This window comes from Aegilops tauschii, chromosome 4 (genome assembly GCF_002575655.3).
Source record: "Aegilops tauschii subsp. strangulata cultivar AL8/78 chromosome 4, Aet v6.0, whole genome shotgun sequence".
Taxonomy (NCBI): domain Eukaryota; kingdom Viridiplantae; phylum Streptophyta; class Magnoliopsida; order Poales; family Poaceae; genus Aegilops; species Aegilops tauschii.
In genome coordinates, this window is record NC_053038.3 from 19,074,480 (window position 1) to 19,102,200 (window position 27,721).

Below are 27,721 nucleotides of genomic sequence, written 5' to 3' on the forward strand. Positions count from 1 at the left end.
TTGCAAAATAATTGTGCCAAATATATTTAAAAAATGTTAATACTTTATAAAAAAGGCTAGTCCCTTGTTAGAAAACAGTTCATTATTGTTGGGAAAATACTCTTATCTTTTTCAAATCTATATACTGAAATAAATGATCAGGCAAAAATGCCACCTTGACATTTCCAAATATACCAATATTTGCTACGTTGTGAATGAAGGCAGAAGTGCACTAATTGATAACGATAATACAGAACAAGAACGTGAAGAAGAGAAGGGCAGTGTCATATTGAAGACTGACCTTGACAGAAAAGGATAGAGACGAAAATGTTGTTGGCTATTGGTAGTTGGTGTAATGGTGTTTGAGCAGATGCAACAACTGTACCGTGTGGACCAGAGTGGGACAGGAATTGACTCAAAAAAATACACTCCGGATATTCACTGTGAATATGAATGAAATGGGAGCACCAGCTACGAGTACTTTTTTTTCTTAGGGTCACCAGCGCCGAGTTCATCAAGGTATTTTCCGGTTCGAGGAGGAAATTTCACAAACCACCAATTATTGGGGCTGATTTTACAGAGAATATCTACTCCATAGATTTATTGCACAAAACACCATGTCGTTTAAATCATTGCAATTAGGTTTAATTTAGCATTTAGGTATGTTGGTGTGATTTTTTGACGTGCGGATCTCGCTTGTAAGTGCAGGTGTGCCAAAGAAAATCGGTCACATCAGCCAGCAGGTCAAACCGAGGACTTCAGATCGCTGTTTTAATTGGCACATTCAATTTTTTAAAATCAAAATTACACATTTTTAGAAAAATGTTAGAAAAATCTAGTAAATCAAACATGTATCCAATAGTATTCTTCTGGGAAAAACACAAGTCATTTGGACCAATGTTTTGCTAGATATTAAAGTTTTTAGTTGTTTCATTGAAATTTTGGTTCAAAATTCAATATTTTCACAAAATGGGAAAAATCTAGTAAACAATAAACATATCCGGCACTGAGCTGGGAATATCTCGACACTCATTTGGACTAGAGGTTTAAAAGATATTTGCAGTTTTAGTTACCTTCGTGCAATTTTTTGGTTTAAAGTTTAACACTTCTGATAAAACAGAAAAAAGTTCAGTAAATCTTACATGTAGTATAATACTAATGCCGGAAGCTTTAATCTCAGTTGGACCAAAATGGTTTGGGAAATGATAGTTTTGGTTGGTTGGCATGGGTTGTTGACGCATGTGCACTTACAAGCGGGGCCCATCAGTTGGAAATTAAATCAACGTACCTAAACGTTGGATTAGACCTAACTGTAACGAATTACACCTATATGTGATGTTCTGTGCGACAAACCCAAAAAATAGGCGTTTTGTGCAAAATCAACACCAATAGTTAGTGGTTTGTGCAATTACTTCCCGGTTCGAGCCTCACCTTATCTACTAATATTAAAGTTGGTGCTAGTTTCTCCTTCGACCAACATATCTATATCTATATCTACTTGTATCTATTTCTAATTTTATATCTATATATCTATCTCTACTTTTTATATAATTAAAAAAGAGTAGTTCTTCGTCAACCGGTTCTCCATCTCCTACCACGTCCCTCCATCGATTTATTTCGTCCAACCAGTTTTTTTGTCCCACCATACTCTTTGTTCGTACTTTCTTTGTATGTTAATAAATCACCTTAATTCACTTACCTTTTGAACCAATTTCATCTTAATTTACTTACCAAACTTTTGACTAAACTATAAGATAAATCACAGGCAGGGTTTTATAAATATTTGATTTACATAATTGCATTAATACGGGCAGGTAAATCACGAGCTAACGTATTACTTCCTCCGTTTCTTTATGTAAGGTGTATTATTTTCGGCATGGTGACCAAGACACATAATAATAGACATGTTACGACGAAATTACCCTTGCAAATTTATTGGTTAGTAGCAAGTAAATCAGTTAGTCCAGGAAAGTAAGAGATACATGCAATCGACAGAGAGATACTTTCCTTCTAGGAGAGGTACAGACAATCAGGAGAGAGACACTTTCCCTTTTTCTGGAGGGCTATCAAGGGGATTATGAGAAATTAGAAAAAAAATGCACCTTACATTCTAAAATTTTACTCTATATAAAGAAACAATGGGAGTATTGGATATTTATATTACGTTGCAATGCACGAGCATTGTCCTAGTATAGTGGAGTATATAGAAAGCCTGAAAGGTGCAGATTCAACTAATCTCACCCATCAAACTATGTGCAACCAACGATCTAGATTGCTTCAGTGGCGAGTGCTCAACATATTTAGCATGTAGTCAATGTCATACCAAATATTAATGATAGTACTAACTATAAAATGAACATGTAATTAATATCACACCTTTTTCTAAAAAATATCCTACTTAATATCAGCATGCAATTAAATTATTTTTTTAAATATCCAACATTTACTACTCCCTCCGTAAACTATAAGAGTGTTTAGAATACTAAAATAGTGATCTAAATGCTCTTATATTATCTTACAGAGGGAGTATTTTTTAAATTTGCCCTTTGTATATAAAAAGTGAAAACGGTCACAATGCTGTTTAAGTCACTCTTCTTCACCATTCTTGGTCTATTTTATGTATTCACAGATTGTCTTGTAGACATCAATTCCGAAATAAGAATTTTCTAAACTTCAGGCTGAGAACTTCATTTTTTAGGAACTTCTTAATTCTTTTTTCTTTTGAGAAGAGGAACTTCTTAATTCTTGATTAATACAGCGCACAGAAATCTGTCCCGCGTGGGCAGAAGAGGGAAAAGAACCCCTCATAACTCCTCGGTCGGCTTGGTGGGCCGCACGAGCACCGACGAGAGTCAACAACAACTAATAAGCCGATCGAGGCTGAGCTTCCCTGCTCCTCTTGCCTTCTCCGTCTCCCTCTTCCTCGTCGATCACCACCAGCTCGAGGTCCGGCTCTCCGTCCCGGGGACCGATCTCCGCACACGGTAAGCGTCCAGCAAGGCTCAGACGGGTTTCTTAATTTCGATCCAGTCCATCTGGCATCTCCTCTGTTCCCACTCATGGGTTGCTCTGTTCTGCATCTGGAACACTGCTTCTGCTTGGATTGGATTGGATTAGATTTCCCGTTTTACCTGTTGGCGCTCCATGGGGCAAATTTCAGGAGCCCAGCTCCTTAATTTTTCCGTTTGAGTGGCCTTCGCTTTCCACCTCAGGAGCGCATGCCTTTAATGATTCTTTCCTTTCTTACTTGACGCCTTTAGACCCTTCCTTTCTTTCTGTGGGGATCTTTAGCTCGTGTCGTGTGGATTCTATATTCGTTTGATCGGTTTTGTTTTGGACAAGTTTTGCGATTTTGGTTGTCAAAGCTCTCATCTTCGTTGTGTTGTCGGTCCAGGTAGGTGCCCATGGAGACGAGGAAGGGAATCCTGGAGCTGCGCGACCGTCTGGACAAGACACTGGCCTGCTCTGATCTCGCCGACGAGGGCTCTCTGAAATCTCTGGTCAAGAACCAGATTTTGGAGTCGTCTCTGCCCGGCTCTGACCAAGGTTTGGGTCTGATTACTTTTTCTCTGGTCCATCTTTGGTTAGCTAGTTCATTTGTACTACACCACTAATAGTTCATAACTGTAATTACTTTTCTCTCTACCTCCTATTATGCCATTAGAAACGTGTGAGTTTTTCCATTGCTAAATATTCCCCGGTAACATTAATGTGCCATATGTGTAATTAAATTGCTGGTTGAATTTAAAGATTAAATGCGAGATTCAATAGCACTACCTCCGTCCTGGTTTATCGACCCCCTTGGTATTTTGTGTCAAATTTTGACCATATATTTAACTAACAAAATGTTAATGCATGTCACCAAAAATTATATCGTTGGATTCGTATTTGAACATAGTTGCCGACAATATTATTTTTGCTGTGTATAACTTATATTTTATTAGTTAAAATCGTGGTCACAATATGACTCTAAATACAAAGGGGACTAATAAATTAGGACGGAGGTAGTAACATCGGCACCTCTTATTTTTGTATTACTAAATTAAACTGCTTTGTGATCTGTATCTTCCCATCCAAACTTGCTTCTCATTGTAGATTCATTTCTATACCAGCCTACATGTGTTTTTTTTTCTCATTTTGGGTTATGCCTTCTTCAGGCAACATCGATTTGATTGCTGAAGCACGAGCCAAAGAAGTCTCGAATTTTCTTGAAATGCTAGACACTTCAGGAAATGAACGGCCTTCAGAGATTCGTGGGCCGCAACAGAAGGAGTGGAAGGTATACAAATTAACTAAAGTTAATATGCTTGTACAAAAATATCGTGAACATTATGTGATTAGAATGTGCAATAATAAATTTATGTTTTACTGTTTTGCATCATAGCGTAATCAGTTCACTGATTCCTTTCTTATTCTATATTTCAAGAGTGCAATAGTTTACCTTTTTTTTGTGAACATGAAGAATGCCACAAGGCCCAAGATACAAGGGTGGTGACAACCAAAACCCAAAATAGAAAAACAGAAACAGAAACAAAAGAAAAACAAAACAGGAACGCTTATTCTAGGCTACCAAAAAGGAGAGGGATAAGCAGACATGGAGTTTTGGTTCCCAGGTGGATGAATATTAAATTAAGAAAAAATAGCAATAAAATTTATGAACTTTTTTTATGACAAACATTGATGCATGTTTCACCTATGTGCAATGTTTTGTGAAGAAAAAAAATTTGTAATGCCCTGGAAAAAAAATGATGCTACAAAAAGACTATTTGTGAAAACATTTTGGAACACAGATTATTTTTTTGCCCAGACCTCGAAGAATGTTATTTCACCATGGAAGTTTACATGTACGGAGAGAACTAAGCAACATTTGTTTGTTTTAAAATAAAAATCAGATATTTTAAAATATTTTTGCTATTTTCTTGAGTTATGCTATTCATAGTAGGAGCATTTGAGCTCGGGAGCAGAATGATGCTTTCAGGGATAAGCAGCACCCTTGTCAAAATACATACCACCAAGAGTGAAATGTTTTACCTTTGTTTGTAGTTTAGTATTGTGCTCCAAAGTTGGCTCTTCTTTTATCTTATTCCTCGTTTAGAGAGTGGTTAATTGTTTTCTTTGGTTTCCGTGCAAGTTCTGTGAGTTATTTGAATGATCGGTAATTCTATTTTGTAGGTGAAGCAGGATACAGACCAATTACGGGTCATGTACCGCGAAGGTCCAGATGGGACCCCATTTCATACTCTTCTTGCTGAAGGCTTTGCTGATGGTCCTATCGATGTTTGTAAGGAACTATAACCCCGCATTAATGAGTAAAACACAATAACTTCAGATAGCCACTTAAGCTTGCTGTTTTTATTCATAGGTACATGTGTGTCATGGGAATCAGGTCTATACACAAAATGGTGAGTGTAATTGTTTTGTAGAAAAATGAGATCAGTACATTGCTTTCTTTATTGAAGATAATAATTGTCTATCTTTACATTTAACTTCGCATTCTTGGGAACTACACATGATGTTCTCAAATTTTTGTTTGACTTGTGTACCACTAAAATTCTTTATAGTATTGAACAAATAGATTGCCATTTCATGGGTTCTTAACTCAGCTTCTTAACTACTTTTGCGCGCTCTTCATTGTAGGCAAACTATTTATGCTATTAGAATCCTCCTCCTTAATATTCCTTCAGTCACATTTGGTGCCCAATTCACAAGTCTGCCACCCGTGCCGGTTTTACTTCCAGTAGCCACATATCTTGCAAATACCCACTTTACTAATGCTGTACAGGTGCATCTAAACACCATGCAGTGATTTGACAAGACATCATAAAATTGTTTTTCACCCAGTATATAATGATTGGATTACACCATTTTCAAGAGAATAAATATTGGATTAGCCCACTACGTACAGATAAAGTTTTAAAACAGTGTTGATTCATACGTGATGATCCATGTTTTACCAAGTAAACATGTTGCCCGTGGTGTACTTGAACATTGAAGTCAACCTCGGCCAAAGAAAACAACAACTTAGTCAAATGAATTCCCTCATGAACTTATGAGATTGTTTTTCTCTAGGTTTCCGCAGTACAATCTGCCAACATTTAAAATTGCTCAGTCAGGCTGCTTGAAAAAGATTCGGATTGGCGAAGAAATTTCTTTGATCAGGTTGGTTGAAGACTAAATTTATCTAAAGAGTCCTTTCTTACATTTTCATTTGACCTCCCTTTTATAGCTGTTGTAGCTAATTTTTTTATTCACTATTTGGAAGAAAGGGTGAAGGTCCCCTGGCCAGTTTCAGAGAGAGAAGCTCTTCTACACTACTTTCAGTTTGAGTATCTTAAAGAAGACCTTGTCATTGTAATCATGAAAACTGTGCGTAGGTTGATTTTTATGTTTAAGAACCTCTTCCTACTGCCTTGATAGTCCGTGTCCTGGTTTGTTTATTTACTGCTTATTGACTTGTTTTGCAGATATCCAATTTGGATAATCTCAGTATGCAGACACATGGATTTACTATAGATGGAATCCCTGAAGCTGGTGACACGATTCGGATGGATGTAGTTGGAGGCTTTGTCTTACAGAGGATTACCAAGGAAAGAAGTTTTTTCAGGTGAAGTCTGATTTTGCATTTCGACAACTGATAACTCAAAACTGAGATAGAGCACCATATGTCAATCTGAGACCACTTCCTAGGCCTTTGAAATAGTGCACGCTATCTTTTCACAAAACCAATCAATATGGCAACCATTTCAGACGAGTATTGTTGTGGATGTTTTTTTGTCACAGAAAGCAGGGGAATTTGTTGAAGTGAAAAAAACTGGGGGGGGGGGGGGGGGGTCTGTTGTTTAGGCCTGTAGGCCTTTTTGTAGCCTGCTTGGTTTTGTACTTGTGGGCTCACTCTAATACAAAAAAAAATCATGCATTTTTATGTGTGCTCAATAAATAAATAAATACAAGCTCATAAACAGTCTACAAGATGGGCATGAGGTAACAATCGAGGCTATCCTCTTACATATTGCCATGGCCTAACTAGGATATGAACATTTACCGAGCCTGCTGCCAACTCCTATCACCCATGGGCATGAGATAACAACCATGGACATATTTGCAACCCCACTTTACTGAGCCTACCACCGACTCTCGCTCATACCATCACACACCAGGGCTAGACTGGACATAAGGATTAAGCTCCTACACCCTTTAGGGCTTATTCGGTTATAGGATTTCCAAATCAAAGGAATATGAAAAGTATAGGATTGGGATGCCCTCTCCACTTCAATCCTTAGGAATTTTCCATGAGGTTTCATCTAATGCTAAAAATCTTAGAAATTAGGCCAATATGTACACAATCATATGGAATTAGTACGCATACATAGGTAAAAAACCTGAGGATCAAAATCCTATGGAAATCCTCCAAAAATCCTGCAAACCGAATGGGTCTGTTACTACTACTCTTTTATTCTAATCACATACTTTTTATACCAGTATTTATCAAATTTACTTCATGTACCTGCACTTCACTTTTAACCTAATCACTCATTCAGGGCAGTAGCTAATATGGACATTAAGCTAGACTTTGTTCCCCCATGGCTGATCAACTTTATGTCAAGACAGCTAATCGGCAGTGGGCATAAGCTATACCAGAAGGTTAGTAGCTTAATCTAGTCTACATCAGTATATATGATATTAGTGATGAGGACAAAAGTTGACATATTTCAAGTCACAACATGGATTTCTTCCCAGAAATATCATGTGATACTTTATGTCGAATAACAATGTCCGGGAGAGAAATATGCTCTGTTAAGTAATTGTGTATGGGCTTATCTGCAGGCTGTCAGTACTGTGGCCGCTTGTGATGAAGACTACAAGCAAGCTTTACGAGCACCGCTCTATGCAAGAATACGCGAGTACCAGCATTCTGCTGACAAGGCGAAGGTGACTTCAGTTGAGGAAAGCGCTAATGAAGTGCTCCCCGAGAATCCCACTGTACATAATCCTCTGGCAGTCACTAATCTCACACCATGCAGTGAGATTATCGAAGAGGAGAGTGAACAGAACACATCTTTTAAGGTGGATAATCTTGCAGCCGGCTTTTCTAACCAACCAGCCGGGCAAGTGCAGCAAGTTGAAAATAAGTCTTTCACTAGTCCTGACAGAACAGTCAAGCAAGCACAGCAAGTCGAAAATAAACAGTTGATTAGTCCTGAGGTGCAGAAGGCTTTGGGCATACTGGACACAGCCATTGCAGTTCTTCAAGGCAACAGATCTGCAAACATCAGTACTCTCAGAAAGCTCCTCAGTTATGATGCGGCGTCGGAAGAAGGCAGTGCCATCACTACAAGAAATTCACATACCCTCGACGTTCTCGATACAGATAATCTCCCAAATGGATATCCTCTTGCCACACCACCTCATGATTCAAGGTGAGATATGACCTCATTGTTTGTTAAATTTGTGTTTGATGGTCACGAAGGCATTACCTTACATTACAATTTAACTTGTGTCTTCTTTTATGCAGAGAGATCCGCCAAACTTATTTCTTGCCCGATAAGGAGATGCGCGACAGGGAGGAAGGTGCTAGCGAAAGTGATTCTCCTAAAAACATGACCGCTTCTACCACAACGACTACAAAATCCATGACATTAAGGAGCACAATGAAGGTGCATGAAGAAGAGACCCTGAATAGCGATGGCCTCTATCAGAACGGTTTCCACAGTGGCAAAGAGCCCAAGAGACCAAGGAAGACCAAAAGGTGGCTTTGCTGCTTAACGCCTAGCACCATAGGATGACGAGAACCCATTGTAGGGGCTCTCATGGTTAACGCTTGATTTTTGGTTGTACATCAGAAAATAGACGAGCTACACAAGATGGGACATGGGGATCAAATGGCAATTCCGGAGGTAGCTTGTGAGAAGTTACAAAGATTAGATTATGTCTTTGGTAAATGTATAGAAGTTATGTTGTTGTAACATCATGTAAAACATTATTAGAGCATCTCCAACAAATAATGTAAAACTTGGTGCTCAAAAAACGTTTTTAGGGCATGAGAGAGAAGGTTTTGGGCTCCGCAGCGGTTGTCACTTTAACAGATGATTTGCTCAAAAAAATTGACTTCTTCTTTTTTACTCCACAATTGCATGATGTGCGGTTTCAGTACTACTAGGTGTGAGGAGGAGGTGGTTAGCCTTGATGGGCAGGTGATACCTCAGAAGGACACCTTTCGATATTTGAGGTCAATGCTGCAGGAGGACGGGGGTATTGATGAAGATGTGAACCATCGAATCAAAGCTGGATGGACGAAGTGGTGCCAAGCTTCTGGCAGTCTCTATGACAAGAGAGTGCCACATAAGTTAAAAGGCAAGTTCTACACGACGGCTGTTCGACCCGCAATGTTGTATGACGCTGAGTGTTGGCCGACTAAAAGACGACACATTCAACAGTTAGGTGTGGCGGAGATGCGTATGTTAAGATGGATGTGTGGCCACACGAGGAAGGATAGAGTTCGGAATGATGATATACGAGATAGAGTTGGGGTAGCACCAATTGAAGAGAAGCTTGTCCAACATCGTCTGAGATGGTTTGGGCATATTCAACGCAGGCCCAGAAGCTCCAGTGCATAGCGGATGGCTAAAGCGTGCGGAGAATTTCAAGAGAGGTCGGGGTAGACTGAATTTGACATGAAAGGAGTCTGTTAAGAGAGACCCGAAGGATTGGAGTATCACCTTAGAACTAGTTATGGACAGGGGTATGTGGAAGCTTACTATCCATGTGCCAGAGCCATGAGTGGTCGTGAGATCTTATGGGTTTCACCTCTAGCCTATCCCAACTTGTTTGTTGTTGTTACATCATATCGAAACAAAATATGATATGATAATTATAACTTTGCAAGATCACAACACATAATCAAACAACATATCAACTTCAAGTTCAAATCTACTAGTACCACACGCATTGTGCATCACAACCACAAACAAAAGTGCATATATGAATAAGTTGCTTGTGTCGCTTGCTTCCTCTTCATCGTTTGCTTCCACTCCATGGCTTACTTCCTTTCCATTGCCATCAGTGCCACCATTGTTTTCATTGTCATCCATTGCACCATTCATACCATCACCAGTGGCTTCCATGGCTCCACCCATGCTTCTCATGTCGTTAGATACCCATGGCACCACGCATGCCTCCCGTACCGCCTATGGCACCACCCTCCAGTGCCACCCATAAATCCTCCCATGTCAAACCCTTCCATCATGAAGCCTCCCATAGACCTTGCACCAACAATTGATCGCGGCACTCTCTAAGTATGCTTTTGACTTCTCATCAAGACCACTTATGTCCACCGTCATGAGCTTTTGCCCTTGCTCAATGCCCTTGATTCTTTCTTCCCTGGCCACCTTCCTCTCCTAAACCCTTGCCTTCTTCTCCTCGGTTGCCGCCCTCCTCTCCTTGGTCGTCGTTCTCCTTTCCTCGGCCTCCCTCCTCTCCACTATTTCTTTAGATTTTGTGTTCTTCCTTTCTCCGGCCATCTCTTTTCTTATAGTCATGATGGTGTCCAACGATTCTTCCACATCATTTTCTCCTCCCTTCTTCGACTTGTATTTTCCATTCTTTCTTCCATCTGGCCTTTTTTAGGAGCAACCGAGTTGGAGTGGGGCAATTCTTCCATCCTCGCCACTTTATGCATCATCATCAAGCATCTCCAACCGAGCTCTTGGAGTTCTTCCTCATATCTTCATATGACTTGTGGTTCTTCCACTTCTCATTTTCAAGCTTCATACAATAATGATGCAAAGTGAATGATTTGTCTTTCTTCTTTGAGTCTTGTCTTCCTCATCCCTTGTACAATTCTTGAGCAAGTTGGCCTAGATACCAAAATTGAGAAAATAAGTTAGCCACCAATACATACAAGAGATGGAGAAAGTAGCTGGTGATTTTGGACAAAAAAACACCTTCTCATGGTCATTTGTACCACTTGGGTTCATACATTGAAGTTCTATCAAGCAAGTCTACCACTTTTGACACTCCGACGATATAGTTGACCATTGGCGTGAAGCATGCGAACGATGGATGCCACTAGTGTTGCGTGCATCGATGTACTCATAGATACGCTTCCATTAAATGGTTATTGATTTCTCAACACCGATGAATGGATCAAGACTAATTTTTTCCATGCTACACATAGCAACTTGTCTTCGGCGGTAGTGTAGTTTGTACTTCTTCCCTTTGGATTTGTATCAAGAAAATCCTCCTCTTCCATGTCAAGAAGGGGCTCGTCTTGTGTTTCATATTCTTGAGAGGGGATTTCTTGGGGGACAAAATCTTTAGATGCAACATTTGCTAATTGCAAAAAAGTTTGATCGTCCACGCTACATGCACCAAAATTGAAGAACACATGCGCACGTCACATCTCAATTGCATACAAAATGTGGAATGCCATGATTTTTTTTGTTTGAAAAACTAGAGAAAGCAAAAAAAAACTTTAGGTCATTTAGTCGAACATGTTGGGGACGCCGATGGTTGAGGCCATGGGTGACGTCGGCTCCTCCACGTGCGGCGGTGGAATGGAAGGGAAAGAAGCCCTTGGCTGTTCCAAAGGAGCCACCTCCACCGTGGAAGAGCTCGGTGGCGTTGGGACTGCTTCCTTCCTCTTTGCACAGGCAGCAGCCACAGTGGACGGATCCCACAGTGGCCTTTCCCAGCGTCGGCGGCTTGTGGCTTCGGGGAGGATTGGCGGCGGCGACGTGGACCGATGCATGCCCACCGGCCATGATGGCGAATCGTGGCGGCAGACATCCGCGGTCTTTGGCTTGGTAAGGACGACGACAGGAACTACCGGAGGGGCAGCTGCGGGCCTGGCGGGAGCAGCGGTGAGGGTAGAGACATCGACAGTCACATTGGAGGTGCCTTCCATGGTGGATCGGTGGTCGGTGGCGGTCGCGGGTCGAGCAACGAGAACTTTCAGCGTGGAGGTCGGCGTTGACATGACTGTTTGGGTTTTTGTTGCAACTAGTAGGGGTGATGCATATTTGCAGCACCTAGGGCTAAAATCTAGGGGTCGCTGCAAAATAAAGTTTTTTTATCAAAGAAGGGCTTGCCCCTTCCGATTTTCATTGCTGAAAACCAAACCAGAGTAATAGAGTATCCAGCATTTTCCAGACCTAAGAACTACCAACCGATTCTATCACCAGAACCACAGCAAAAGGCCAACACAGGCCGATAGACTCCATACCCCAACAGACTGGGTCATAACATAGCAAGGTTTTAACATAACATGAGACAGGAGCTGATAGAAGCAAAAGGACTAATAACAGCAGCAGCGCAGAGAGGTCACAACAGCAGGACGTCATCATAGAAGCCTCGCCACGTTGATCCTCCAGCCTTGCCTAGCTGTGTACACCTCACTTGCTGCCCGTTCTACCACTCTTGCTCCCAGCTCCAGCAGTTATCTTGACGGCTCCTTTATCTGCAAGATGGACCAGTCACACAACCACCGGCTCATTAGTTTGATCATATAGAAAGGAACGTTTATCCTTTTGTTTTCAAATGTGATAGCATTCCTACTTTTCCAGATCGCCCAAAGTAAGGCAGAAACCCCTACCATTACTATTTTCTTATCCTCTTTGTTAAATTTACCTAGCCATCCCCCAAAACAATCTTTAACATTCAGTGGAGTGGTCTTCAAGCCACAAACACATCTGACCAGACTCCATAACAGAGATGCTGCAAAGCAAGTAAACAACAGATGATCAATTGATTCATCTTTCCCACAGATAACACATCCTTTGCCTCCTTACCATCCTTTTTTGAGTAAGACATCTCTGGTCAGAATGCTCTTTTTGTTAACTAGCCACAGAAAAACTTTTATTTCGCAGGTACCTTAGTTTTCCATAGGTATTTTTTTGGGAATTTCAGCCCAAGGGTAATTATTTTCCTATATAAAGACCCTACAGAAAACTTATGACCAGCAATGAGAGTCCAGATAATTCTATCTTCCCCCCCTTTCAGACTTATTTCTTCACATCTACTTTTTAGACGATTCCATAGCTCAAGAGTTTCACCATATAGTGTTCTTCTAAATTTGAACCCCTGCCATCCTTTTTGAATGGCCTCATCTACAGTTATATTGTGGTCAAAGCAGATGTCATAAATTCTAGGATAAGCATCCTTCAAAGGTTTATCATCCACCCAAGTATCTTCCCAAAATCTAGTGTTTTTCCCATCTCCCAATTCTTTCTTGACAAATTTATAGAAAATCTCTTTAATTTTTAAAAGACTAGTCCAAAACTGGGAGTCTCCAGGTTTCTTATCCACTAGTGCTAAGCAGTCACCTTTTCTATATTTTTCTTTCAAAATATCTTGCCAGAGCCCCTCTTTTGTCTCCATTTTCCAAAACCATTTAGCTAGAAGTGCAATATTCATCACCTCCAAATTGAGAATCCCTAATCCCCCCACATCTTTTGGTAAACAACATTCCTTCCAATTAACTAAATGATATTTTTTGATGTTCTCATCTTCTTGCCACACCAACCTAGCCCTAAAGAAGTCTGCTTTTTTAATAATCCCTTTTGGGACAGCATAAAAGGACATCATAAACAGAGGTATATTAGTCAGGCAAGCTTGCACCAGAGTGATTCTGTCATCTATAGATCCTAGCAGCTTCCCTTGCCAACAGCTACACCTTTTTCAATCTTATTTGTTACGCAGCTCCAATGTATGTTCCTAATCCTAGTCTCTGACACAGGCATCCCCAAATACCTGATAGGTAATTCTCCCATCTTACATGTCAGTATTTCCTGATATAGCAGTTGTTTTTCTCTAGCTTTCCCAAATAGCATCAATTCACTTTTGTGAAAATTTATTTTAAGACCTGACATTTGCTCAAATGCCCCCAATATGAATTTGAGGTTTCTCACACTTTCCACTTCATCTTTGATCAGAAAAATAGTGTCATCGGCATATTGTAACATATTTACTCCTTTGCTATTTCCTTTTTTTAGCACACCCTTGACTATATCATGTTCAAGAGCATTGTTCATTAGAATGGCTAAAGCATCAGCAGCCAGATCAAAAAGCAAAGGTGACATAGCATCACCTTGCCTTAAACCTTTGAAAGTTTTAAAGTAAGGACCAATTTCATCATTTACTCTAACTCCTACATGTCCCCCCCTCATAGTCTCCATCACCCAATCACACCACTTATCTAGGAAGCCTTTTAGCTCTAGCATTTGTATCACAAAGGGTCGTTTGATTTTATCATATGCCTTCTCAAAATCAACTTTGAAAATCAAAGCATCTTCTTTGCCTTTATGGAACGTATTCAAAGCTTCATGTAAAATAACCACCCCTTCCATGATATACCTTCCCTTAATAAATGCATTTTGGGTTCTGGAGATCACAGGTGAAACACACTTAGTTAATCGATTCATTAGCACTCTAGTAATGATCTTAAAACTAACATTCAGAAGACATATTGGTCTAAATTTTTGAATTTGTTTGGCATGACTGGTCTTAGGGACAAGAGTAATGATGCCATAGTTAAGCCTGGCAATATTAATTTCACCCTTGGCAAAACCATCAACCAGGGCTTTCAGATCCCACTTAACCAATTCCCAAAAATCTTGATAAAAGTCAGCAGGGAATCCATCAGGTCCCGGACTTCTGTTCCTTTTCATCCCAAAAACTACCTGATGAATTTCATTTAGAGAGAAAGGGGCCAGTAGCTCCTCTTTGTCTTGTGAACTAATCTTTTTCATTTCCACTCCCCTTAGAGAAATATTTGACTCTTCAGGGTGTCCAAATAATTCTTTATAGAATTTAGTTATATATTCCAGCAATCTGTGATCTCCTTCTATGATCCCTTCATCTTGCTCTAGAGAGACAATTCTGTTCTTCCTTCTCCTCCCATTCACTTTTGCATGGTAATATCTAGTGTTCCCATCTCCATCTTTAATCTCTCTATCTTTATATCTCTGCATCCACTTCATTTCCTCTTGTATCATAACTCTTTTTAGTTGAGCTCTAAGCTCTTTCAGTTCAGTTCTGTCTGCAGCAGTTAATCCCATTATCTCAGCTCTCTTATCTAATTCATCTAACTTCTTAATAATTTATATCTTGATTTTTTATACCAGGCATCCATGTTCTTATTCTAGCCTTGGATTTTTTCCTTAATTTTCTCATTCTAAGTTGCCATCTCTCCAAATATCCCCCCTATACCTTTCATTCCATGTTTTAACCACTAACTCTTTAAATCCCTCTCTCAGTATCCATGCGTTCTCATATCTGAATGTATATTTGTGATTTTGTGTCTCCCCTGTGTCTAGGAACAAGGGGGTGTGATCAGCAATTTCCCTAGCAAAGGCTTGCAAAATAGTTAATGGATATTTCTCTTCCCAGGCTGGGCACATTAATACCCTATCCAGCTTCTCATACGTGGGGTCCTCCTGGTTATTTGCCCAGGTGTATTGTCTCCCATTTAAAGGTAGTTCTCTCAATCCAGCTTGTTCAATTATAGCATTAAACATAAAGGGCCACTGCTCATTTAGCATGGGTTTGTTTTTTCCTTTTCATTTCTAATGATATTAAAGTCCCCTCCAACCAAACATGGCAGAGGGTTATCATGATATAATCTGGCAAGCTCAGCTAGGAAGCTGGCTTTCCCTTCTTTTTGTGCATCTCCATATACAGTAATCAGATTCCAATGCATTTTGATATTCTTATCAAATACTAGCACTCTCAAAAAATATTGTCCTTTTTCAATACACTCAACATCAAACAAATCTTTATTAATGCCAACTAGAATCCCACCAGACATCCCTCTAGTAGGATTCCAGCACCATTGGTAACTTTTACCTCCACATAGATTGTGCAGCCCATTCTTAGTAAAGTCTTGTTTTTTTGTTTCAGAAATCCCAATAAAATCTAACTTCTGATCTATGATCATATCCCTAATATATCTTTTTTTTATGATCTTGCCATATGCCTCTAACATTCCAGAAAAATCCTCTCATTTTTGTAATTTTATTTTATTTATATAATACTCTCCCAACTATCTCAGTCAATCTTATACTACTTTCCAGGTCAGAGACTAATTAGTCTTCTTTCCTTTTTTTCTCCTCTTTAGCACCCCAATCCCAATTGTTTGCTTCACACAGTCTAAGGCTGATGAGCTTTTTTTACCACTTTTTTTTCATGAGAACATCCCTCTCAGGTTCTTGTATTGATGTTCCTCAATCTCAGCATCAGAGTGTTCCAAATCAGAGCATAATCCATCAATATCCACATCCCCAGTATTAATGCATACTGGTGTGTCCTTTTTTTCTTTCTCAATCTTATTTGTCTCCCTCTCCCTGTCATCTTTTTCTCTTTTAATGTTTTGAAAATATATATCCCTCCTAGCCATCTCCATTTTATTAATGATATTTTAACTAGGTTTTTATCAATCATATCAATGGAACATCCTAGATCAATCCCTACCACAGAACTGATTTGTAATAAAGAAGAGTTTGCAAATTCAGAATCAAGATTCTTACCATAATTGTCCTTTTTCTCAGCTCTAATCTTTGTCATCTCCTCTATTTTCTGATTTTCTTTTCCTTTGTTCCTGAGACTTCTTTAATTTCCACTTCTCTCTCCTCCCCATCCTTTTCCAAGACCTACATTCCATGTATGTCAGCCATTTTTTCACCCAGGGTCCCTATTGATTCTTGACTGGCATTATAGTCAGTAGGTTCATTGTATTTTCCAGACCCAGTTTCTTCCTTTCCCTGTTGATTTTCCTTTTCATACTCCTCCATATCCATATTAGCTAACTCCATTTCATAATGTTCTTGTGACGCCCGGATAATTAAGCTACAGCAACCCTCTGATCATGATGCCACGTCACTTCGATTACTGTTGCTAATCTCGCGTTAGTTCGAAACCAATTTAAATTCAAATTCAAATTCAAGCAAACAATAAAAGTTTTCAAGTATTAAAACTAAAATGTTCGTTAAGTAACAAATAATTCAGAGGCAACTATAAAATTGTAACTAACATTAAATGGATCAGTTGAGTGACCCTAACAACCTCAAACAGTGGCAAACAACAACATTTGATAACCTTTTAATTAATCTAAATTTAATATGAATTAGTATTTCACCCAAACTAATTTTTGGTGCACGGATCTAATGCACTTCAAATTATGAGCTAGCTCCCATATTTTATAAAAATCATTTAGGTGCTAAACATTTTGCAAACAGAAAAGTATAATTAAATAAAAAATAAAAAAGAAGAAAAGAAAAGAAAAGGAGAAGGCAACCACAGGACCCCCTAGTCGGACCTCGGCCCAGCAGGCTACAGGGCCGCCAGGCAGGCCCAACCGCGCCCGCTACTACTCCCCCTGGGTGCCAGAAACCCTAGCCTCGCTCCCCCACTCCCCCCCCACGCCGCCACCTTTCCCCCTCCCGATCCAGATTGGATCGGATTGACCCCGCGCGCCCGACGCCTTGCCCCTGCGCCCATCACCGGCGCCCCGTCGTCCTCGGGTGCACACGAGCGCCCGCACCCAGCGCCCGCCCCGTTAACCGCCGCCCTAACCCGCTAAGGCCCCTAGGGCCAATGACATGTGGGCCCAGCCCCTGGAACGTTAAAAAAATGATGAATATAAAAAAATTAAATTAATTAAATTTAATTAATCCTATTTAATTAATCTAATTAACTAGTTAGCTTAATTAAACAGTACTTAGATTAGTTAAACCCTAATTAGACTAACAGTCAATGATGAACGGGACCCACACGTCAGTTGACCAGTCAGCTCCTCTGTTGGCTGTTGACGTCATGCTGACGTCAGCGTGCACTGTTCTGGATAATGTTGGATTAAAATAATTAAATAAATGCTAAAAATGATTTAAACCTTTTAAAATTAATATAAAATAAACCGTAGCTCGGATGAAAAAACTTTGTACATGAAAGTTGCTCAGAACGACGAGACGACTCCAGATACGCAGCCCATTCGTCCGCCCCACATCCCTAACATATCGAAATCGCAACTTTCCCCCTCCGTTTCATCTGTCTGAAAACGCGAAACACCGGGAATACTTTCCCGGATGTTTCCCCCCTTCGCCGGTATCACCCAGTACCGCGTTTGGGCACACCTAGCATCACACTTTGTCATGTCATGCATCGTTATGCATCTGTTTGTATTGTATTCATTGTTTCTTCCCCCTCTTCTCTCCGGTAGACTCTGAGACCGACGCCGCTGCTGGTGCCCCGACCGACTACGCTGTTGACGACCCCTCCTTCTTGCCAGAGCAATCAGGCAAGCCCCCCCTTGATCACCAGATATCGCCTATTCTTCTCTATACTGCTTGCATTAGAGTAGTGTAGCATGTTACTGCTTTCGGTTAATCCTAATCTGCTGCATAGCCTATCATTGTTGCTACAGTTGTTACCCTTACCTGCTATCCTACTGGTTAGTATAGGATGCTAGTGTTCCATCAGTGGCCCTACACTCTTGTCCGTCTGCCATGCTATACTACTGGGCCGTGATCACTTCGGGAGGTGATCACGGGTATATACTATATACTTTATATACATGACACATGTGGTGACTAAAGTCGGGTCGGCTCGTTGAGTACCCGCAAGTGATTCTGATGAGGGGGCTGAAAGGACAGGCGGCTCCATCCCGGTAGAGGTGGGCCTGGGTTCCTGACGGCCCCCGACTGTTACTTTATGGCGGAGCGACAGGGCAGGTTGAGACCACCTAGGAGAGAGATGGGCCTGGCCCTGGTCGGCGTTCGCGGATACTTAACACGCTTAACGAGATCTTGGTATTTGATCTGAGTCTGGCCATTTGGTCTATACGCACTAACCAACTACGCGGGAACAGTTATGGGCACTCGGCGTCGTGGTATCAGCCGAAGCTCTTCTTGACGTCAGCGACGGAGCAGCGCGCGCCGGATTGGACTGGAACGCCTGCTAGGCTAGGTCTGCTTCCGGCCGCGTACGCAACATGCAGGTGTGCAATGGGCGATGGGCCCAGACCCCTGCGCGCATAGGATTTAGACCGGCGTGCTGACCTCTCTGTTGAGCCTAGGTGGGGCTGCGACGTGTTGATCTTCCGAGGCCGGGCATGACCCAGAAAAGTGTGTCCGGCCAAATGGGATCGAGCGTGTTGGGTTATGTGGTGCACCCCTGCAGGGAAGTTTATCTATTCGAATAGCCGTGTCCCTTGGTAAAAGGACGACCCGGAGTTGTACCTTGACCTTATGACAACTAGAACTGGATACTTAATAAAACACACCCTTCCAAGTGCCAGATATAACCCAGTGATCGCTCTCTAACAAGGCGACGGGGAGGGGATCGCCGGGTAGGATTATTCTATGCGATGCTACTTGGTGAACTTACCATCTACTCTCTTCTACATGCTGCAAGATGGAGGTGGCCAGAAGCGTAGTCTTCGACAGGATTAGCTATCCCCCTCTTATTCTGGCATTCTGCAGTTCAGTCCACTGATATGGCCCTTTACACATATACCCATGCATATGTAGTGTAGCTCCTTGCTTGCGAGTACTTTGGATGAGTACTCACGGTTGCTTTTCTCCCTCTTTTCCCCTTTCTATACCTGGTTGTCGCAACCAGATGCTGGAGTCCAGGAGCTAGAGATCCCGAGGATGATTCTACATGGAGTTCGGCTTCGAGGAGTAGTTAGGAGGTCCCAGGCAGGAGGCCTTGCCCTTTCGATCGTTGCTACTTTTGTGCTAGCCTTCTTAAGGCAAACTTGTTTAACTTATGTCTGTACTCAGATATTGTTGCTTCCGCTGACTCGTCTATGATCGAGCACTTGTATTCGAGCCCTCGAGGCCCCTGGCTTGTATTATGATGATTGTATGACTTATTTATGCTTTAGAGTTGTGTTGTGATATCTTCTCGTGAGTCCCTGATCTTGATCGTACACGTTTGCGTGCATGATTAGTGTACGATTGAATCGGGGGCGTCACAAGTTGGTATCAGAGCCGACTGCCTGTAGGAATCCCCCTTTCCAACTCCTTGGCCGAAGTCGAGTCTAGTTATTGAAAAACTTTTACTAACATGGTTGTGTGGCTTACGGGCCCACGTCGCCATTGGGTGGTAGTAGGATCTTTTATTCCTCGAACTTTACTCTGGGACTCTGAACTCTCTCCTATTCGGGTTAAATGATTTTGCTAAAAAGACTAACTGTAGGTTCTCGTAAATACTTTCTCCCGGAGAGCCCCTTATCACATATGGTCGCCGACTGCACCAGAAGATGTTGAAGATACTCTTCGATCATTCCCGAGACCCTTGTGCCCTCTGCCTTTTCAATTCCCTACTACCGATATATCCATATGGATAACGACATACACTTGTTGTTCATACAATTACTCTGAGTTTCTCTTGTTATTACCAGATACATCGAATTACTCTCCGGCTTTTAAGAATCCCTTGTACCACTACCTTGTAGTTCCTTGCCGCAGAAATACCCATACGGATAATTACTCGCACCTACCGAGTATCGACTCATCCCCAGTTGATTCATGTATTCCACAATAGTCTTCAAAATACTATTTGATCTTCCGAAAATCCTCAGGAGCCTATTGCTCTTGAAATTCTTGTTTGCTTGCATTATGGTTAATCCCATAAGTCTCGTAATCTTATAGGCATCTCTTGTCATTATCATTTTGAGTCCGTTCATTCAATTTGTTGCGAATGCTCGCAATCCTCAATCAGATCCTAGAATTCATCCTTCCGGCTCAGACGTCATTTTAAACGTGAGCTGGATCTCGACCAATCAAATTGCCATCGATTGTACCCCTAAGCCTCCTCAACTTATCCATCCTTGATCAGAGCGTTGCTTCTGACCCCCTGATTTGGAAATCATAATTCTTTTGCATTTGAACTTTGAATTAGTCAGTTGTTTCTATAATCAGATCTCCTTGCATTCTTCTTCCTCTGGTTGAGTACCGATGCTCACATCAGATCCCTTGTGGACCATCGGTTCCTTTGTTGGATTTTATCCAACAGTGTCCTTCATATTGAATAACCTTGTGAGCCTTTCCATGGGTATATAATGCCTTTGGTAAATTGTATCATCTGCTTTTGAACAATGCTCTACTTTCGAGCTTGTAATATTTACTCCGAAGTTTGTGGTATATGTTCCTAAGATGCCCTGATGGGTTGAACCTATGCCTTCCTTAATCTGTGTGGACCCGAAAGTTTTCCAAGGTTCATACTCCTCTGGTAATTCACCAGGTAGGTCTTCGCACTCAAATTATTTTTAATAGAGCAGTGAATGAAAGGTTATGCATTGCAGAAGTGGGAGTCGACCTTGAACTTTGTGTTCATGCCCATGGACACGATGTAGATCTTATCATTAAAAGCTTCTCTTAAATTAATTATTCCCTTGGTATAAGTTCATCTTATATCTGGGATCTGGCCTTTTGCAATCGTGGTTCCGACCATGTTCTCCTTTAAACACCATTTCTCGTGCAAGTTTAAGCACTTGACTTCTGCAGAGCAATACCCAATCCAACCTCTAATTTAATCTGTCGTCGAGTATTACCCCACTGGTATCTCGAGATTATCACGGAACTGCATAACCTCTTATGAGTTCTCCATCAAGTATTACATTCTCATTGATTCCAATTTTTCACGGGCTCCGAGTTATTAAACACTCAAGGACATCGATAACTGAATCGAGTCCGCATCACGATTAAACAACTCTTAGTAATCTCCTTTGCTTACGAGTTCGTACTCGATCACGACATCCCTAGCCTGCTCGGCTATGTCATTATCGTGCCAATTTTAACTGTGCTACCTAGTCCTTCCCAGCGCACAAATTTCGACAGTGAGCTAATCTTGCGTCGATCTTCCTCGTCATATCACTTCTCCTTGAACAGCAAACTTGATTTCGAGTTTGTGTCCTATCCGTGGTTCCAATAACCTTTCGCTTTCATCATTCCTTTGACTTGATGTCATCGTCGATCAATTACATCTTCTTGAAAACCTCTCGACAAAATTGTCGTGATCATTGTCAACAGTTTGACTTCTTCCAAGTTGTGTGTCGAAATTCAGGATGAGAAATACCATCCTTGCCCCTCGATGAATTATGTTATCATCGACAACATTCTTGCCTCCCCCCAACACAAGCTTGTTCATATTTTGTGTTGTATCTTGATTTCCTTGCTATCTAGCTTATGATATGTTCTACCTTGGAGTATTACCATCTTTTATGTCAAGAATGTCGTGAGAATTTCACCACCTCTTATGACATCTTGATACATGTGATACTTCTTGCCATATCCATTCATTCCTTGGTCCCCGTGTTGTTCCTAACCGGAAAACCGACAATTGAACTATGGTGTGCGACTTCAAAACTTCTAGCAACCTTATTGCTTTGAAGTTAATGGTCAACATTTCATTCTTAGACCATTGGTTATCGAATCGCCATTCTAACATTGTTTGTGCTACATAAGTCCGTATTTCGGGTGCACCGTCAACCAACGTTCAATCGTGTATGTTTCCTCGAGCATACCTTATTATATCATTTGAACTGACAAAAGCTATCTCCTTGTACACATAATTGTGGAAATCCATCTTTTGGAAATCTCAATGGAATGTCGTTGAGTCCATCAGCCACCTCCTAACCCTCTCCTTGGTTTAATGATGAACTCTTGTTTCGGAACTTGCTTTCATAGTTCATTTCCCGAGAATCTTACAATGTCATCCCATCAATTTGTGTTGCAGCTTTCTTCTCAGACATCCTGAGTCTGAGGTATCCTCACACCAATCAGATTTGAATCTCGGTCAGATATGATGGTGGGAACATATTTCCAAGAGTAATAACAATGGTCTTTATATGACCCGGTAAGGTGATATCATGCCTAGCACACCTGGCCGGAGGACCTATTGTTACCATTTCCTTTTTAGCAAGGCTATCCTTTCTTCCATGAGGAAATTGTAAGACTTATTCTACAAGTGGTTCCCGATGGATCCTTTGTGTTTCTAAAGTCTGATCTTCACCTGATAACCATGTCAAGGCTATCTCGATGCATGTCTATGGTACTCCGATTTTCAACAGAAACATTTGAAGTCCGATGCTAAATGTTTCCTGCTCAATTATCCAAACACCGCTGTATGGGTAATGTCATGAAAATTCTCTCCCCTACCTAAAGGGTTTTCTACATTATACCCTGCCACGGATAGCATGCTCTACTTGTCCTTGGGAAGGATGTAAACACCTTGGTGTACAACTCTGTCAGTGAGACCCTGTCGAGTGGTTGGTGCGACATATGCCAATGGATGGCTTATCATTGTGGGAGCCAATAAGACGTCGCCGGTGCCTGGAAACGGGATGAGGCCAAGACATGCACGCCGGCGGATCTTACCCAGGTTCGGGGCTCTCCGAGGAGATAACACCCCTAGTCCTGCTCTGCGGGGTCTCCGCATGATCACTAGATCGAGGAAAGGTAGCTACAATCGCTCCTAGAGCTGTTGGGATCAAGGGAGAAGAAGAACAAGGCTAGCTCTTGCTTCTCTCTATCTATGGTGTGTGTGCTATGCTTAGAAGCCAACCCTTTGCATGGGTGCTCCGGGGGGTTTATATAGGCCTACCCCCCGGGGGTACAATGGTAATCCGGCTGGGCACTGGTCCCAGCCGTCAGTGTCTACGCTCGCCGGCTTCTCCGCCGGCTGCTGGGTCCCGCCGACTGGTGGGTCCCGCCGGCTGCCGGCTTCTTGGTCGACAGGCCGGCCCCATCGCCTAGGGTCTTGTCGGCGGCTGCTTACTGTAGCCTCGCCTCTGATGACGAGGGCTTGGTCGAGGTGAGCGTGGCTACAGTGGGCCGTCTCGGGGGCTCTCACTATAGCCTTACCTTGTCTTGTCTCCTTAATGGGGCTCCTGCTTCGAGGAAGGGGGTAGCCGGCTTCTGGGGGCCGGCTACACCCTCGGTCGACTGGGGGAGGCCGGGCCGCCTCCGCGCCTCTCTCTGGCGGAAGGGGCCCGGCGCCTGCGGGCCGTACAGGAGTCGGTCGTGGATGACGTTGAGGCTGGCATGGCTACAGTGCCGAGCCGCACAGGAGACAATCGTCCCGTACGGCCTCCTGTGGCCACGCCTGCCTCGGGCCTCGGGGGTAGTGGGCCGCACTGTGGCCACACCTCGTCTTGTCACCGTTATGTGGGTGTAGCTTGGGTGGTTGTGGTCTCGGCCGGCTCCTTGGAGTCGGCGCTCTTCTTGGCCGACTTCTTGGAGTCGGCCGCCCGGTAGTGGCCTTGGGGAGTGGTTGCCGAGGCTGGGTCGCCTTCTGGAAGTCGGCTCCAGGAGTAGCCGGCCAGGGAAGGCAGCCCGATGCTCGGAGTGCTTGGAGGTCCGAAGGCCTGATAATTTTTTCAGAAGAACCAGGGGCAGTCGGTTAGGCTACCCGTGGCTATTTACTCCGACAGTAGTCCCCGAAGCTGATTGGGCTTCGAGGTGGAGTAGGGGTTGAGAAGCTCGATCAGCTTCCTATCTTGACAAGTCGGCAGCTGGGAGCCGGCTTTAGTTAGGCGCGCCGCCTTGGTCGAAAACTCCGGAGTCGGAGGGCGGGAGCTCGCTAGCGTGTGCCCCGGGCCGCGGGCCGGCCACTTGCCGTCTGCGAACCACGTGGCTTCCCTCGGCTGGAAAGCCTGCCAGCCCATGCGCGTGACGGGACGTCGCCGCAGGGCGGGGGCCCGCCACGTCCGCGCCCGGGCCCAGGCGCGGATTCTCTGTATCCCGAAACCGCCCGCACGTCTCCTTGCGGCAGTTTCGGCTCGCCTTTAGGGCGCAATAATCGCGGGGCGTGGGGGGAATGGGTGCAGTTAATCCCACGTCTCCCCCCACGTCCGGCCTCTTCGGCCTCGCCTCGCGAAGCTATAAGTAGGGGGAGCTGGAGGGTGGCAGGCCCTCGCACGCTCCTCCTACTTCCACCATCTTCTTCGCTCGCCGTTTCTTGCAACAGCGCCTCGCAGCGCTCTTCCACCGCACGTTCCTCCGCCGCCGCGCTAGTTTTTGCCATGCCTCCCACCACGGAGCAGTATGGCGGGATTGGGACGGCTCCAACGTGCACGAAGACCACATCGAGTTCCTCCGCAATACTCGGCGGCTGCCGGCCGCGGACAAGGTGGAGGTCCGCCTTGCGCCGGCGAGGGAAATTACGTCGGAGCCGCGGGAGGGCGAGCGGGTGGTCTTCCGCTCGCACTTCTTGCGCGGCATCGGCCTGCCAGTGAGCGCCTTCTTCCGCTCCTGGCTTGATTTCTATCAGCTCCAGCCGCACCACCTCACCCCAAACGCGGTGGTGCTGCTATCAGCCTTCGTCACCCTGTGCGAGGGCTACCTCGGCGTCCTCCCCACCCTCGAGCTCTGGGGGGAGTTCTTCCATTCCAAGCTGGGCACGCGCATGCAGGGCGTGCCGGCTCAGACTGGCGCCTTCATCGCGTCGCGGAGGTCGGTCGCCGACAACCCCTTCCCCATCATCACGCTGATCCAATCGGTGAAGAAATGGCAAAAATCGTATTTCTACGTGCGGAACATCGCCCCGCGGGGCGACTACATCAACCTACCGGCTTACGTAGCCGGCCCTCCGGCGGGCAGGCGGCCCCAGTGGTCCTTCCGGGCCGTGACTCTGACGCCGGCCGGGTCCGCCGCCGTCGCCCGAGTGCGAGAGCTGACCCAGTCGGAGGGCTTGACGGGGCCCGACCTGCTGGCCGCATTCGTCACGCGCCGGGTTCTTCCGCCCCAGAGCCGGCCTCATCTGATCTGTCAGATGAGCGGCCAGCTCGATCCGAGCCGAATGTGCACCAAGGAGATGCCGCGCGAGGAGGTCGCCTATATGGTGAACTACCTTGCGAACTGCAAACTCACCGAAGAGTGGCAGTTCGGCAAGGAGCCATATAGCCGAGCCAATCCGCCGCCTACGGTATGTTCTCCTTGTCTCCTTTTCTTTTTCCTTGCTTTGTTGCCGAGTTCCTCTTGGACGACTCTAACTTAGTCGGTTCGTTTTTCGACAGAGTCCCCTTCTTCGGCCGGCCAGCGGGTCAGACGCCAAGCGTCAATTCATCCCCGACCGGACCGAACACGATCTGGAGGACCCGACTTGGGGGCGGCCGGTATGGACGACAACATCGAGCCGGGCGGTGGCCAAGCCGGCGGCAAAGCAGGCGGCTCCGGGCTCGGAGTCACCTTCGACGACTGGACGGACGACGATGAGGCCGAAGTCGCCCCGCGCCGCTAGCCGGCGTCTGGACGCGGCGCGGGTTCCTCCGCTGCATCGCCTGCTCGGGGCAGAGGCCAAAAGTGTCGCGCCGCCCAGGGTTTGTTCGGCAGCCGGACGAAAAAACCCAGGGGTGGGGCGGCAGGCACCAGGCGGGAGGAGGCGGCCGCGAAGGCGGCTTGCTTCCGCAAGACGGTGAAGCAACCGCAGACCGTGTCGGCGTAAGTTCACTTTCTTTCGCATACTCTTTTTCTTTCTTTGCTCTGGTGGTCTCTGAACCCTTGTCTTTTTCTCCAACGATCAGAGCTCCGCTGTCGCTTGAGCGGGCGGCTGCCGCCTCCGTCGTTGAGTCGCCGAGGGGCTCTGGGAGCACCACCCGCCGCGTGGACCCCCGTGCTGACCTTCAGGAGGCGACGGAAAGGAACGCGCGGGAGGCGCGGGCGGAGCGAGAGGCGCGGGAGGCGGAGGCACGGAGGGCGGCCGCCGCCTAGGCGGCACGGGAGGAGGAGGCGGCGAAAGCACTCGCCGATGCCGCAGCCAGGGCCCAAGCAGAGGCTGCGGCGGCGGCGGTGGCGGGGGAGGTTTTGATGGTTACCCCGCTGCGCGTCATGGCGCCTGGGGACGTGGAGCCCTCGCTAGAGGGAGCCAGCGGCGACCAGCCGGGGCTGGGGGGAAGCGACGACGTCATCATCCTGGAGAGGGCGCCGGTGCCGACCCCGCCAACTGGGGCGGCTCAAGGCGGCCGGCCTGATCCGCCGTCTGCACAGTTGGCGGGGGGCGAGCCGGCCGTGAGGGCTGAGATGGCGGTCCAGATTCCGTCGAGCCGGCGCGCGGGGAAGGCCGCGTCGGAGCCATAGAAGGCCGCGTCGGAGCCTCAACCGGCCGTGGGCTCCAGCTCGTCGGCCCGAGATGCGGAGGCGGCCAGCGCTACCTTGGGGTGGACGCCAGGCGGAGGGACGGCCGTGGTGAACGTGGCCGCACAGGACGTCCGGACCCGGCTCCAGGGCCAAGCTGCGGCGCTGAGGCAGTTCACCGACGAGTTCCTCGTGACGCGGGCGGCCATCCGGGTTAGTACTCCCATCTTGCTTCTTCTTGATCTTGATTTCTTCCGTGGGGGCGCGTCAGCGCACCCACTGGGTGTAGTCCCCGAGTTCCGAGTCGGCTGCTGAGCAGGCGGCTTGGAACTTCTTGGTGGATTTTCCTTTGCTATTCTTGTTCTTACTTCGATCTTCTGTCCATCTTGCAGGACTACCACAACCTTCGAGCGGCCGCCTTCAACTCCCAGGCTCGGGAGCTGACTCAGAAGACCGCCGACCTTACTGAGAGCCGAGGTACGTGTTTTGTTCTTTATCTCATGTGGGGGCGCGTCAGCGCACCCACCGGGTGTAGTCCCCGAGATTCGGGCCGACTGCTGAGCAGTCGGGTCGGATCTTCCTTGACGATTTCTTACCGTTCTTCTTTTCCCGCCGTCTCTGCGGCGGCCAACGCTAGTCTGAGGGCACAACTGGGAGAGTCTCAGACTGCCCTT

General features: G+C 44.9%; 1 protein-coding gene across 1 annotated transcript; it reads left to right on the top strand.

Annotated features, from left to right (window-relative positions):
• The first annotated feature begins 2,757 nt into the window (after positions 1 to 2,757).
• On the top strand, positions 2,758 to 9,017 carry LOC109742613 (uncharacterized). Its single transcript, XM_020301713.4, has 11 exons — positions 2,758 to 2,963; positions 3,374 to 3,525; positions 4,137 to 4,258; positions 5,152 to 5,260; positions 5,342 to 5,381; positions 6,049 to 6,138; positions 6,246 to 6,345; positions 6,444 to 6,583; positions 7,518 to 7,620; positions 7,804 to 8,396; positions 8,492 to 9,017. Exons 2-11 carry the CDS (start codon positions 3,384 to 3,386, stop codon positions 8,760 to 8,762), a joined length of 1,710 nt encoding a protein of 569 aa, XP_020157302.1. The 5' UTR covers positions 2,758 to 2,963; positions 3,374 to 3,383; the 3' UTR covers positions 8,763 to 9,017.
• Positions 9,018 to 27,721: the final 18,704 nt, after the last annotated feature.

Bases quoted from the DNA above. Each gene is read 5' to 3' on its own strand.
- LOC109742613 (XM_020301713.4), top strand. From the start codon at position 3,384: ATGGAGACGAGGAAGGGAATCCTGGAGCTGCGCGACCGTCTGGACAAG. The intron at 6,139-6,245 runs GTTGGTTGAAGA...TTTGGAAGAAAG, and splicing joins GAAGAAATTTCTTTGATCAG to GGTGAAGGTCCCCTGGCCAG. The intron at 6,346-6,443 runs GTGCGTAGGTTG...CTTGTTTTGCAG, and splicing joins TCATTGTAATCATGAAAACT to ATATCCAATTTGGATAATCT.